This window comes from Nerophis ophidion, linkage group LG14, assembly GCF_033978795.1.
Source record: "Nerophis ophidion isolate RoL-2023_Sa linkage group LG14, RoL_Noph_v1.0, whole genome shotgun sequence".
NCBI lineage: Eukaryota > Metazoa > Chordata > Actinopteri > Syngnathiformes > Syngnathidae > Nerophis > Nerophis ophidion.
Window position 1 is genome coordinate 26,184,797 of NC_084624.1, and position 13,608 is coordinate 26,198,404.

Below are 13,608 nucleotides of genomic sequence, written 5' to 3' on the forward strand. Positions count from 1 at the left end.
ACATTTACCCATTCACACACACATTCACACACTGATGGAGGGAGCTGCCATGCAAGGCGCCAACCAGCACCCATCAGGAGCAAGGGTGAAGTGTCTTGCTCAGGACACAACGGACGTGACAAGGTTGGTTCTAGGTGGGATTTTGTTTATGAATATTTACCTTTCTATATGCTGTTTATTTAAAAAAATATATATTATAGTGCAAGACAGTATTTCGTACTTTATTCTTCTAATAGTTTGTTTTTAAATGACGCCTGTCCTTTCAGAAAATTATACAATTTTTTAAATATGATTTAAAAACGTATGAAAAGAAGCACTAGTCCATATTGCAGCCACCTGACAGATTTGAGGAACAGGTTGCAGGGAAGCTCCACCAGTTGATTGTGGTGAACGTCGAGAACCTCCAGCAGAGGGCGCTCAACCCTTTCAGGCAGTTTCTGCAACTGGTTATGTCCGACACTCAGCTTCCTCAGGCTGCTGCTGCATAATAACCTGCGGAGTGAAGAAGCACGCAGATGGCCGGGTCAGAACCAGCATGCATATATTAATATTTGTACTGTATGTATGGTACAGCATTGGAAGACAGAGATGTGCTGCATGCAAAGTGACCTTCTGGAGGGACCTATTGAGGGGAAGCAGGTGTATTGTGTGATTTATGACACTCTACAGAGGGTGGTGCTAGGGCAGGCACCAAAAAAAAGGCAGAGCATCAAACTCCATTTAGAGGCCGCTGAGGAACACTCACCGCGCCGGGAGCTCGCTGATGAGGTTGTGGCTGGCGTCCAGAACTTCCAGTTTCTTTGCTTCACACAGCCAGTCTGGCAAAGACTCCATACGGTTTCTTCAGAGGGAGGGGTGGCGGGAGACAAAATAGGGTGATGATGATGATAAATGGTGTGCGGTTTGGATAGTGCACAGGCTAATATATCTTGTGTGTGTATTTAAATCCCAGCAGTGCCAAGAGGAAGCATTTCAAGGCTCAAATACATTTTAAATAACTGGTTAAGTGTATTGAAACATAAATTTCACCCCAAGATTACTGTCTTTTGCTCTGTAACCTGCTTCTACGTTAAACAGTGAAGGTCATAAAATATGTTAAAGCAACGACAACTCCTTTAAGTTCGTATTTCAAGAGTAGTGATTCATGTTTATGTGTTTCCTCACCGTGAGATGTCCATGTAACTCAGATTGGAGGGCACGGGGCTGACATCCAGGCTTTGCAGCTCTGTAGGGAAGATCCAAACTCATTAACCTACAGCAAGGACGTACGTATGCGTGATTGTCTACAAAAACAGAGAGGTAAGGGGGAGGCTAGGGGAGACAGCACGGCACCGCTACATGACATCTTACATATCCACATCAGCCAGCAATGGAGGGCAAGAAGAAAAGAAGAAGAAAAAAGTCCTACCGTTGTTGGAGGCGTAGATGCCTTTCAGCAGGCAGCCCTTTAGTTTGAGGCTAGTGATTTGGTTCCGCTCGCAGTGAAGCACCTCCAGTCTGGGGAACACAGAGGCGTCCAAGTGGGTCAGCCGGTTGTCCCGCACGTCCAGCTGGGTCACGTGCCTCAGCAGGTCGGGTTCGTCCGGAACCATGTTGGAAATCTTATTCAGCCTGGTGGACAAAGAGTAAGAAGGGCCTCATGCTCTGCTTTGGTATGTGAACCGTTGCTCCGTAATGCTGGCAGCAGTCGTGCATCCCCTAGACCAGACCTGGGAAATTATTTTGACTCGGGGTGTCAAATTTAGATAAAAAAATTGTCTGGGGGGCCGGTACATATGAGTTTTAGGAACACTACTACAAAACCTCACAATAATGTCTGACTGAATGCTAAAAACGTTATAACAGACCGCATTAAAAAAATTGAATGAATTTTTTTTTTGTTGCTGAATGAGACACCCAGAATGTACATGAAAATAAAGAATGTGGGGTTTACAATATTAACTATGAATAATAAAACACTGAATATTGACAACATATGATCATCACACCCCCTCTCAATCGACATATTTTATAATCAACCGAAACGCAAAAAAAAAAGCAACAAACAGCAAAATATGAATGTGAGGGGTAAAAAATCCCACCTATAATCGGATATATCACTAAGCTTTTAAACTTGGTAGAAAAAATGTCCTTCCGCGTCTGTCCCTGACACCCGCATTTCAGGCTGGCCGCTCTGGAAACACTCTGTGGAAACGCTACCTACCCACACTGCTTGGTGCCGCGCAGATTCCAACCAATGAAATACTTTGTATAGTTCAAGACTTGCTTAGAAAACATCACTGCACATCATAATGGCAGCTATAGTTTCTAAAAGATCTAAAAAAATTATTTAGGAATGTCCAGCAGGCCAGATTGAAAATCTTAACGGGCCTTAATTTGTCTAGGTCTGCTCTAGACCATGACCATGGTTCCCACACTTTCCATAAAATTATTCTCCAGGACAAATTTCCCGTCATACATTACGACATTCCTTATACAACGACACGCCCACTATAACTCTCCCTTTCCCCTCTGCCTGTCACTCAATAGAGGACAGTGAGAAGCCTGTGGCCATGGGAGAGAAAAACCTCAGACCAATATTGTAGGCGTTCAGTCTTCAACAAAGTCAATTGGAAGTAGTCGGTTACAGAAGACACATATGATTTGCTGGTAGGGTCACAAGGGAGTTCTGCACCAGCTATAAGCAGAGAAGCGCTGTTCTCTAATGGTGCCCAGAAGAGAAGGTAAAAAAAAAGACTAAATGCACATAAATAAATGAAATAAAATAATTTTACATGATAACTTTTACCATTTCCAGGAAATTGTAGTTTTTTTTTCCTTATTTGAGATACTGTATGTGTTCCATGACTGGAAAATTGGTTAATCATTTTTCAGCTTCAGGTTTTCCACGACGCATGAGGACCTTTCTTGGCATTAAATTTCCCCTGTTCTCAACAAAGTACTGTATACATTTATATCTCTAGTTCGGCTGTACGCAAAACACAAACACATGGAACATTTTGACATTCAATTTTTCTTTTATGATGACTTAAAATCAAAATGTTTTTGAAACATAATTATGTAATAGCTATATCTAGCCTATTATATCTTAGGGTCGGTAGAGATAGTTAACAAATTTAGTCGCGTGGTTAAATGATTCTGAGATCAACACTTCTTTCGGCCCAGTCTCACCCATACTCAACCTCCAGCGGCCCCCAGGGAAATTGATTGTAAGACCGCTGCTCTAATTAATAGTCAAGGTTTAACCTAGGGGCGCCCATTACGTTGATCGCGAGCTACCAGTCAACGGTGGAGTCGATGATCAGTTGATCGCACGCCAGGCATTAAAAAAATAAGACCTAAAAACTAGGGATCAACAATCTTCACCAAGACGTCACTTGATTGACATGCACGGCACCCGGGGGTCATGTGAGATGACGCTGGCTGCTGCATGATCATTATTAAGAAACAATGACTGACAAGAAGGCGAGAAACACTTTATATAAGACTCTCGCACCGCACCTGCCGTCAAAACTCTAAAGACCGACTGCACAGTTCCTGTCTTTACAATAAAACCTGCTCTGTGGCCTTGTGGTTAGAGTGTCCGCCCTGAGACTGGAAAGTCGCGAGTTCAAACCCCAGTTGAGTCATACTAAAGACTATAAAAATGGGACCCATTGCCTCCCTGCTTGGCACTCAGCATCAAGTGTTGGAACAAATCACCCAAAAAATATTCCCGATCGCGGCACACACTATTGCTCCCCTCATCTCCCAGGGGGTAAACATGAGGATGGGTCAAATACTGAGGATAATTTCACAACACCTAGTGCGTGTGACTATTGTTAAGACTTTAACTTTAACTTTAATATGAATGAGGTTGATCCCTTCGACTTGGTCAATTGAAAAGTAGCTCACCTGCAGAAAAATTGTGGGCACCCCTGGTCTAATCTTTTATAATTGTTCCTCGAGAAGAAAATAAAAACAGGTGGCTGAAATGTGACTGGAGAACATGAAATATGAGGCCAAAAACCCAATCAATGTACAAAGAAGCTTTTGGACCACAATGAAAAATACGGTGAGAATGAAGTCCTAGAAATATGACAATAAAATGAAATAGCAAACTCGGTGACCTGCAGAAGATTACTGTCAAGTGACGTCTGAGCATGTCAATATTTGGTTTTACTGATTGAGCAAAGTCACAAGGAGTGACGCATTAACCAGCAAATGGTGCAAGTCACTCCAGCCGGAATTATAGGGAGACACCTGACGGAGTCGCAAAAAGCAAATCATTTCCTGATTATGTGCAGCCTGGCTGACTTTTCCGCCCTGCTCCGGTTGCCTCGATCACAGGAACACACGTGTCAACCAGCAAGAGCTTACTATGTCACGTGGCTTACCTGAGATCGATGTGTTTGACACGGAGCAGTCGGAAGTTCTGCAAGACGAGCGTTTCCAGGTCGTTGCCGGCCATGCACAGCTTCTCCATGGAAGCCAGCCGCTCCAGCACCTGTGGCACGTGGCTGAATTGGTTGAAGGAGAGGCCCAGGTAAGTCAGCCTCTGAAGTGAGCCCAGCTCGTCAGGAAGCTCGGTCAGGCTGTTGCCGTCCAGCAGGAATGTCTGCAAACTGGGAGGACAGTAACATTAAATAAAGGAAAAATTAAACAAATTGGTGCATGTTACACAAAATGGTCAGCAGGTGGCAGCAATAGCAAAAGTGCCCCTACTGGCCACTTCTGGAATGTGCTAGCATACCAGAGCATTAACTTCTCATTTCACTCTCTTTTTGCAGCCCACATGTGGGTTTTATGTTCAGCAGCGAAATGAGTTTGAGGCGCATGTTAAATCAAAACTGTCTTACTCACATGGCTAAACAACTCCTTCAAAATGAAATGCTTTGCAGAGCTGTATAGATAACAATAGTGTGCTCCAGAGTTGTGTCTGCTCCTTCTGTCGTAGAAAACATGCCCCGTCAATGCACAACAACAATATTATAAGATGAGCACCTTTTGTTTTTGAATCTTTTAGAACAATTTTGTATATTTACTGTAAACTCGCATGTTCACATGAACTTTAATCCCACTGTTTATGGTTTGTGAAGCAAATTGTATAACACAAAATCTAATTTAATGCCAATCTATATGTGATTCGTCCCTAATCTTCCCTTCAAGAGAGGGTCCTTTTCAAAATTTCCTAAAATTACGACATACTGTACAATCTGTAATCAGTTAGCAGAATTAGGTCACCTTGTAACAAGACAGAACCTAATATAATGTCGTCCAGGCCAACACATTGACACAACTCTGCGTTGTGTCATCTGAAGGTCGCAAAAGCAAAGAGTGGAGTTTGCTAAAACAACACAAAAAGAAGTGTAAACATTGGCTCGTACACATTAAATGAGGCAACAGATCGGTGGAATAAGAATGACTTGCGCGGGACTGAAGTCAGGGACGGGTCACGACAGAGGCAACGTTTGAATAGCGAGCGTCACAATGGGGGTTAGCGCAAGTTGAAACTAGTAAAGTACACCGTGGCGGCGACAATGCCAGGTGCTAGTTATTAGGTGACCGCCGCTACATTAGGCTATGTAAACTTTTGGTAAAGGATAAAAGGTTTGACGGCTGTGGGGAGAGCTATGGCCTAATGTCAGTGATGAAAACGGCAACAAAAAATTAACCCAGGTTTTCACACACTAAAAGGAACGTAACCCATTATGAAAGGTTACGAATTATATTATTTTTCTACAGGTCACATAATTGTGCAACAATATTTAATGTTTCTTTTGCCAATTAAAGTATATTGTGTGTTGTTTTTTTCCCATACCTAACTTTGTTGGAGCAATTTGACTTGATCAAGTCCACACTACAAAATATTACAAGTATGTACAAAACCCAAACCCAGTGAAGTTGGCAAGTTGTGTAAATCGTAAATAATAAAAAAAAGAATACAATGTTTTGCAAATCCTTTTCAACCTATATTCAACTGAATAGACTGCAAAGACAAGATACTTAACCCTCGCACTGGAAAATGTTGTTATTTTTTGCAAATATTAGCTCATTTGGAATTTGATGCCTGCAACATGTTTTAAAAAAGCTGCCACAAGTGACAAAAAACACGGAGAAAATTAAGGAATGCTCATCAAACACTTATTTGGAGTATCCCACAGGTGAAAAAACTAATTGGGGACAGGTGGGTGCCATGATTGGGTACAAAAGCAGCTTCCATGAAATGCTCAGTCATTCACAAACAAAAACAAATTTTGTTTCTCAGTTCGAACATTAAATATATTGTCTTATCTTGTCTTTTTAATTGAATGTAAGTTGAAAAGGATATGTAAATAATGGTATTCTGTTTTTATTTACAAATTACACAACATGCCAACTTCACTGGTTTCAGGGTTTGTACTATAATTTGCGCTAATATCGTATTGGGTTAATAATGGTATCGGCCAATACTCAAAGTTCCAAATATCGGTATTGTATCAGAAGTGAAAAGGGACTGCCCTACCATATATTACAAAAAGCAAGTTAACATTAAGGAGCGGAACAGGAGGACCCATACGTTAGCAACACTAGCATAGCTATGTGAGTTTTAATGCTAAGATTACACTCACATTTTAACAGCAATATCATGCTATGTTAGCCTAGTCGCTGATGAAAAACTAAATGATCAGAGCTCCAATTTCTGTATTTAACTGACTGATATTTGGCAGAGTTCCAGGCTTCATTTTAAGGTCTGTGGTGAAGTCTGTTATTTAATTATTATTTTTTTACAGGTGTCTTGTGTGAAGAAGCAATGGTGTCACATCCATGACGTCATTGAAACAGTTTTTTTTGGTGGTCATAAACAGGCACTTGGGACGACACCATTTTACGTCACTATAATGTCAATTGTGAATTCTGTGGAGACCTAACGCAGAACTCTGACGCGTTCTGCCTTGCTGTTACCTACTTGGTCATGGCTCCCACAGAGCCTGGCACACAGGGCAAGTAATTACAGCTGAGGTTGACCTCTGTCAGCGTGGGGATGTCACAGATGGCCAGTGGGAACTGCCCGAGGTGGTTGTTGGACAGGTTCAGGCTCCGCAGACGGGAGAACCTATACACATTAAAAGAGAAAACACATTCTTAATGGAGACTTTTTAACATTTGCAGGGTTTTACGTTGAGTTTTGCAAACAACGGCAAACCCTGAGTTCTGTGTTGTGCATTCAAACACTAGAGACGGCTGGCATTTAGAGAGGTGACTTTCACGTGGGTTTTATTTGTGTACTACTACACGCATACCGGCATAAGAGCAATGTGATAGTAGCTGTTTAATCTGACCACACCGGATTTTTCCTTCAACTATTTACACACATACAAACCCCGTTTCCATATGAGTTGGAAAATTGTGTTAGATGTAAATATAAATGGAATACAATGACTTGCAAATCATTTTCAACCCATATTCAGTTGAATATGCTACAAAGACAACATATTTGATGTTCAAACTGATAAACATTTTTTTGCAAATAATCATTAACTTAAGAATTTGATGCCAGCAACACGTGACAAAGAAGTTGGGAAAGGTGGCAAAAAATACTGATAAAGTTGAGGAATACTCATCAAACACTTATATGGAACATCCCACAGGTGTGCAGGGTAATTGGGAACAGTTGGGTGCCATGCTTGGGTATAAAAGCAGCTTACATGAAATGCTAAGTAATTCACAAACAAGGATGTGGTGAGGGTCACCACTTTGTAAGCAAATTGTCAAATAGTTTTAGAACAACATTTCTCAACAAGCTATTGCAAGGAATTTAGGGATTTTACCATCTACAGCCCGTAGATGGTAAGTTCAGAGAATCTGGAGAAATCACTGCACGTATGCAATAATTTTACGGACTTTTGATCCCCCAGGCAGTACTGCATCAAAAACCGACATCAGTGTGTAAAGAATAACACCAAATGGGCTCAGGAACACTTCATAAAACCACTGTCAGTAACAACAGTTGGTCGCTACATCTGTAAGTGCAAGTTAAAACTCTACTGTGCAAAGCCAAAGCCATTTATCAACAATATCCTGAAAGGCCCCTGGCTCGGCTGGGCCCGAGCTCACCTAAGATGGACTGATGCAAAGTGGAAAGGTGTTTTGTGGTCTGACGAGTCCACATTTCAAATTATATTTGGAAACAGAGGGCGGGGTGTCCTCCAGAACAAAGAGGAAACTAACCATTTGGATTGTTATAGGCGAAAAGTTCAAAAGCCAGCATCTGTGATGGTGTGGGGGTGTATTAGTGCCCAAGACATGGGTAAATTATACAATTACACACATTAATGATGAAAGGTCCATACAGGTTTTGGAGCAACATATGTTGTCATCCAAGCAACGTTATCATGGACGCCCCTGCTTATTTCAGCAAGACAAGTGTTACAACAGCGTGGCTTCGTAAAAAAAGAGTGTGGGTACTTTCCTGGCCCGCCTGCAGGCCAGACCTGTCTCACATAGAAAATGTGTGGCGCATTAGGAAGCGTAAAATACAACAAGGAGACCCTGGACTGTTGAACGACTGAAGCTCTACATAAAACAAGAATGGAAAGAATTCCACTTTCAAAGCTTCAACAATTAGTTTCCTCAGTTCCCAAACGTTTATTGAGTGTTGTTAAAAGACAAGGTGATGTAACACAGTGGTGAACATGCCCTTTCCCGACTACTTTGGCACGTGTTGCAGCCATGAAATTATAAGTTAATTATTACAAACCCTGCTTCCATATGAGTTGAGAAATTGTGTTAGATGTAAATATAAACGGAATACAATGATTTGCAAATCCTTTTCAACCCATATTCAATTGAATGCATTACAAAGACAAGATATTTGATGTTCAAACTCATAAACTTTATTTTTCTTTGCAAATAAATAACATGTGCCAAAGAAGTTTGGAAAGGGCATTTTCACCACTGTCTTATATCACCTTTTCTTTTAACAACACTCAATAAACGTTTGGGAACTGAGGAAACTAATCATTGAAGCTTTGAAAGTGGAATTCTTTCCCATTCTTGTTTTATGTAGAGCTTCAGTCGTTCAACAGTCCGTGGTCTCCGCTGTCGTATTTTACGCTTCATAATGCGTCACACATTTTCCATGGGAGACAGGTCTGGACTGAAGGCGGCCACGCTGTTGTAACACTTGTCTTGCTGAAATAAGCAGGGGCGTCCATGATAACGTTGCTTGGATGACAACATGTGTTGCTCCAAAACCTGTATGGACTATTCAGCATTAATGGTGCCTTCACAGATGTGTAAATTACCCATGCCTTGGGCACTAATGCACCCTCATACCATCACAGATGCTGGCTTTTGAACTTTGCGCCTATAACAATCCGAATGGTTATTTTCCTCTTTGTTCTGGAGGACACCACGTCCTCCACAGAACACCTTTCCACTTCAGAAGCCGGCGGCGTTTCAGGATATTGTTGATAAATGGGTTTGGCTTTGCATAGTAGAGTTTAACTTGCATTTACAGATGTAGCAACCAACTGTAGTTACTGACAGTGGTTTTATGAAGTGATCCTGAGCCCATGTGGTGATATCCTTTACACACTGATTTTGTTTTTTGATGCAGTACCGCCTGAGGGATCAAAAGTCCGTAATATCATAGCTTACGTGCAGTGATTTTTCCAGATTCTCTGAAGTTTTTGATGATTTTACAGACCGTATATGGTAAAATCCCTAAATTCCTTGCAATAGCTCGTTGAGAAATGTTGTTCTAAAACTGTTCGACAATTTGCTTACAAAGTGTTGACCCTCACCCCATCCTTGTTTGTGAATTTCTTAGCATTTCAAGGAAGCTGCTTTTAAACCCAATCACGGCACCCAGCTGTTCCCAATTAGCCTGAACACCTGTGGGGTATTCCATATAAGTGTTTGATGAGCATACCCAAACCTTATCAGTATTTATTGCCACCGTTACCAAATTCTTTGGCACATGTTGTTGGCATCAAATTCTAAGGTTAATGATTATTTGCAAAAAAAAAAAAAATGTGTATCAGTTTGAACATCAAATATGTTGTCTTTGTAGCATATTCAACTGAATATGGGTTGAAAATGATTTGCGAATCATTGTATTCCGTTTGTATTTACATCTAACATAATTTCCCAACTCATTTGGAAACGGGGGTTGTATTTGCGGAAAAAAAAAAAAAGTTTATGAGTTTGAACATCTAATATCTTGACTTTGTAGTGCATTCAATTGAATATGGGTTGAAAAGGATTTCCAAATCATTGTATTCTGTTTATATATACATCTAACACAATTTCCCAACTCATATGGAAACGGGGTTTGTACATGCATACCATCAAGGTGAACCAAAAAGGTTCAGAGTGATCGATTAAGGTGGCCAAGTGATTTCTGCAAGCAACCTGTGTGTTTGTGCATGTCATTCACCCATAAAATCCCCCTCTGCAATCTGCTGAGTAATGCTCATATCACTCCCCTGCTCCACTCGTCTGTCCTATCGTGCCATCTCCTAGTGTGAGCCTGTCTGAAGCTGTGCTGACGATTTCATCTCTGCCACTGATGAGTTTATGATCTTAAAAGTCTGTTTGTCGGTTAGCAGGATTAGAGGGATGAGTTTGACAGAGCTCTATGAGGGACTGCAGAATAGCTCCTGGTGAAGGGAACATTTAAAAATAATATAGGGAGAATTTGCTGCATTCAACAGAACAAGAGACACATGAACAATAACAACTAGATGAGGCAATTCCTGAAGGAATTGCGTGTGAATGCTTCAACGAAGTTGAACCGAAACGCTGACAGAATGTAGTATGAATGGAAGAATTGTTTGAATATTGAAGAGTGGGAAAGTGTTAGTTGGATGAGTTGAATGTGTTGAAGGTGCAACGGTTTGAATAGGTTGAAAAACGTGCGAATAGTGGAAGTTTAAAAAATGGACATTTTATTTTAAAGGGGCAAATGTCCCTGAAAACTGTGAATTCTTGGAAATCCGGGAATTAAAAAAAAAATATTGAAGGAAAGCACACAATTTTGAACAGTCTTAATATTTTTGGAGTAATAACGAGTTGAATCGGAAGAAAAGTGTGGGAATTGAAAAAATGTCCCATTCATTTCAATTGGAATTTCATGGACATTTGGGAATTTCGGGAAAAGCGGGAATTTTTGGGAAAATGTTAAGAGACTTGAATGTTCTGAATGAGCTGAAATGATTGGTGTTGGAATTTTTCAAATTGGTCGGGAAATGTTGAAATTTTTAATTGAGAAATTGTATTATGGAATTCCAGGAATTTCGGGAAAACCTGGATTTTTCCATTTAAAAAAACAACTAAGTTTTGTGTCCTGATTAAGACGAAAAACTTGAGAGTAGAACGGTTGAAATGGGTTGAAAAATGTGGAAGGAGTAGTCGCCAGAACAAAGGAAAAAAAAAAAAATACTGATGGTTTGAATTTCTGGGATGAGTGGAATATGTTGAAGGTGGAATGGTTTGAATCAGTTGAAAAATGTGGAAATGGTGGGCGTTTGAAAAATGGCCAATTCATTTTGAATGGGAAAAATGTCCCGGAAAACCTGGAATTCTTGGAATTTTTTAAAAGAAAGCCCGCAATACCAGAATAGGCTTTAGTTTGAAGTTGTAATGGTTTGAATCGGATGAAACATGTGGAAGGTAGAGCCCGCCAAAATCTGTAGAAAAGGAAGAATAAATACTTGAATTTTGGTGTAGAAAAGCACAGGTTTCAATGCTTTGGAGCATTATCACACATGGTTTTCTACACCAAAATTAGGGTTGCCAACTGTCTTTTTTAAAACCGCAGTCTTCTATTTGTAGGAACAAATGTGCATATTCCCTATTGTGCTATGGCAATCAAAAATATTGTAGGAAATGTCAATGGAATTTATGAGCGACCTATAACATTTCACACTCTTTTCTTCTGTTAATCTCTTGTGGTGTAATGGTGTACGCTTCTGCCTAACGTAGCAGAAAGTGAGGGTTAAATTCCCTGCCAGGAATGGTTCTGGAAGGATATCTGGTGTAACCTAGGATACATTTTGGACTTAAAAAGGGTAAAAAAATCATAATGTTCATGCATTTTGGCTTGAGCTATGTTTGCTACGTCGCGACGTCACAGCGAGGTGGACATACTTATTTTGATTAAGACAAAGTAATTGGCCAGACAGTGAGGAGCTCCTCCCCCACTGCTTCAATTTATGAGGAAACACAAATAAAGGTAAGAAAGTATTTTTTTCATGTAGTCGTGGTATCCACATAGGTGACCAAAATTAGTAGTTTTGAATGTGCTTAAAAAGTACTTAGACACACTGAAATATTTTGACTAAGTTATTTGGTTTATAGTAACTAAAATAAATGCACACTGTTAAAATTGACTATTTTTCATGTTGTGTGTTTCTGATGCTTCACTGATGTTTTTGTCTAACTATTTTTATCTTTTTTTTAAAGATTTATCTAAATGAAACAAACTATTATTTATTATTTCTGGTGGGTGTTGTGGTGCCCTACTTTGTTCAGTGGTTAGTGAAGGCACCATAAAAACACCTCCATCTTATATTCCTCTGAGTATAAAACAATCACTCTGTCCTAAGAAAGCACAGTTTGAAGGTTCATTGTGCACAACTAAATAGCTTAGTTGCCCAGACAGCAATGTATTTATATAGGCTTGAATTGGGGTATGCCGTTTTTTTATTGGGAAAAGACAGTAATGTTTGTTGTTTTCATTAATACCATTTATCGTTACATCAATACTGGAGACTAGGGTTGTCCCAATACTAATATTTTGGTACCAGTACAAATAGGTGTTTTGATACATTTCAAAATAAAGGGGACCACAAAAACAATTAATTTTTGGCTTAATTTTTACAAAAACTCATGATATGAAATGTTTCTTTTTGCACCTGAAGAACAATTTATTAAAATAAAACTTAAAAGGCATTAAATCCATTGGGCTTTTCTTGTTGCGCTCAAAGCACAATTTACAATTTTTAATATTACATATAGTCTGGCATAATCTAGGATTAGGTTAGAATATAATATAAAGATGTATTGACATTATGCTTTATGAGATATGGTTTCCATTTTGACCACATGTCCCTGTCCGGGTAACAGAGGGCTGGAGCCTATCCCAGCTTCATTAGGGCGGGATTTAGGTGCACCCTGGACAAGTCATTACCTCATTGCATGGCCAACACAGATATATATATACAAATACAATAATTTCTAATTACTAAAAACACTATTATGGCTAAAACTACACAGGTAGGACATGTAGCAGGTAAAACACACACTAAGGATAAAACACAAATTGTAGCAATTTATTACAAAATTCAGTCATTTTACAAGCATTAGTTTACGCTACGTGGGGGTTTTAACGCCGCTAATATTTGTCATTAAACCAAGCAACTGTGTGCGTGTCTACGTAACTGTATTTGCACAACAGAGGAGCTACTTAACTAAATTATCTGTCGATCTGACTGCTTGTTATTTAATGGTTGAACTAAGTTTAAAGCAAAAGTGGTAATACCTAAATCATGCCACCTTTGGTGAGGCATGTTTTAAATAATGCGCTTGCAGATTGGCACTTCCGTGTTTAAAGCATTATCTTTATTGATAGTTTTGAAGCTC

At 39.8% G+C, this 13,608-nt stretch overlaps 1 protein-coding gene across 1 annotated transcript in view; it reads right to left on the minus strand.

The window, feature by feature from the left end:
- phlpp1 (PH domain and leucine rich repeat protein phosphatase 1) overlaps nt 1-13,608 on the minus strand; it is a 101,015-nt gene that overhangs the window by 8,766 nt on the left and 78,641 nt on the right. Inside the window, exons 5-10 of the mRNA XM_061920264.1 lie at nt 6,929-7,075; nt 4,377-4,604; nt 1,409-1,611; nt 1,165-1,225; nt 746-841; nt 337-492 (exon numbers count right to left, since the gene is read on the minus strand). Coding sequence (XP_061776248.1) covers nt 337-492; nt 746-841; nt 1,165-1,225; nt 1,409-1,611; nt 4,377-4,604; nt 6,929-7,075 — 891 coding nt within the window. The remainder of the gene's footprint in view (nt 1-336; nt 493-745; nt 842-1,164; nt 1,226-1,408; nt 1,612-4,376; nt 4,605-6,928; nt 7,076-13,608) is intronic.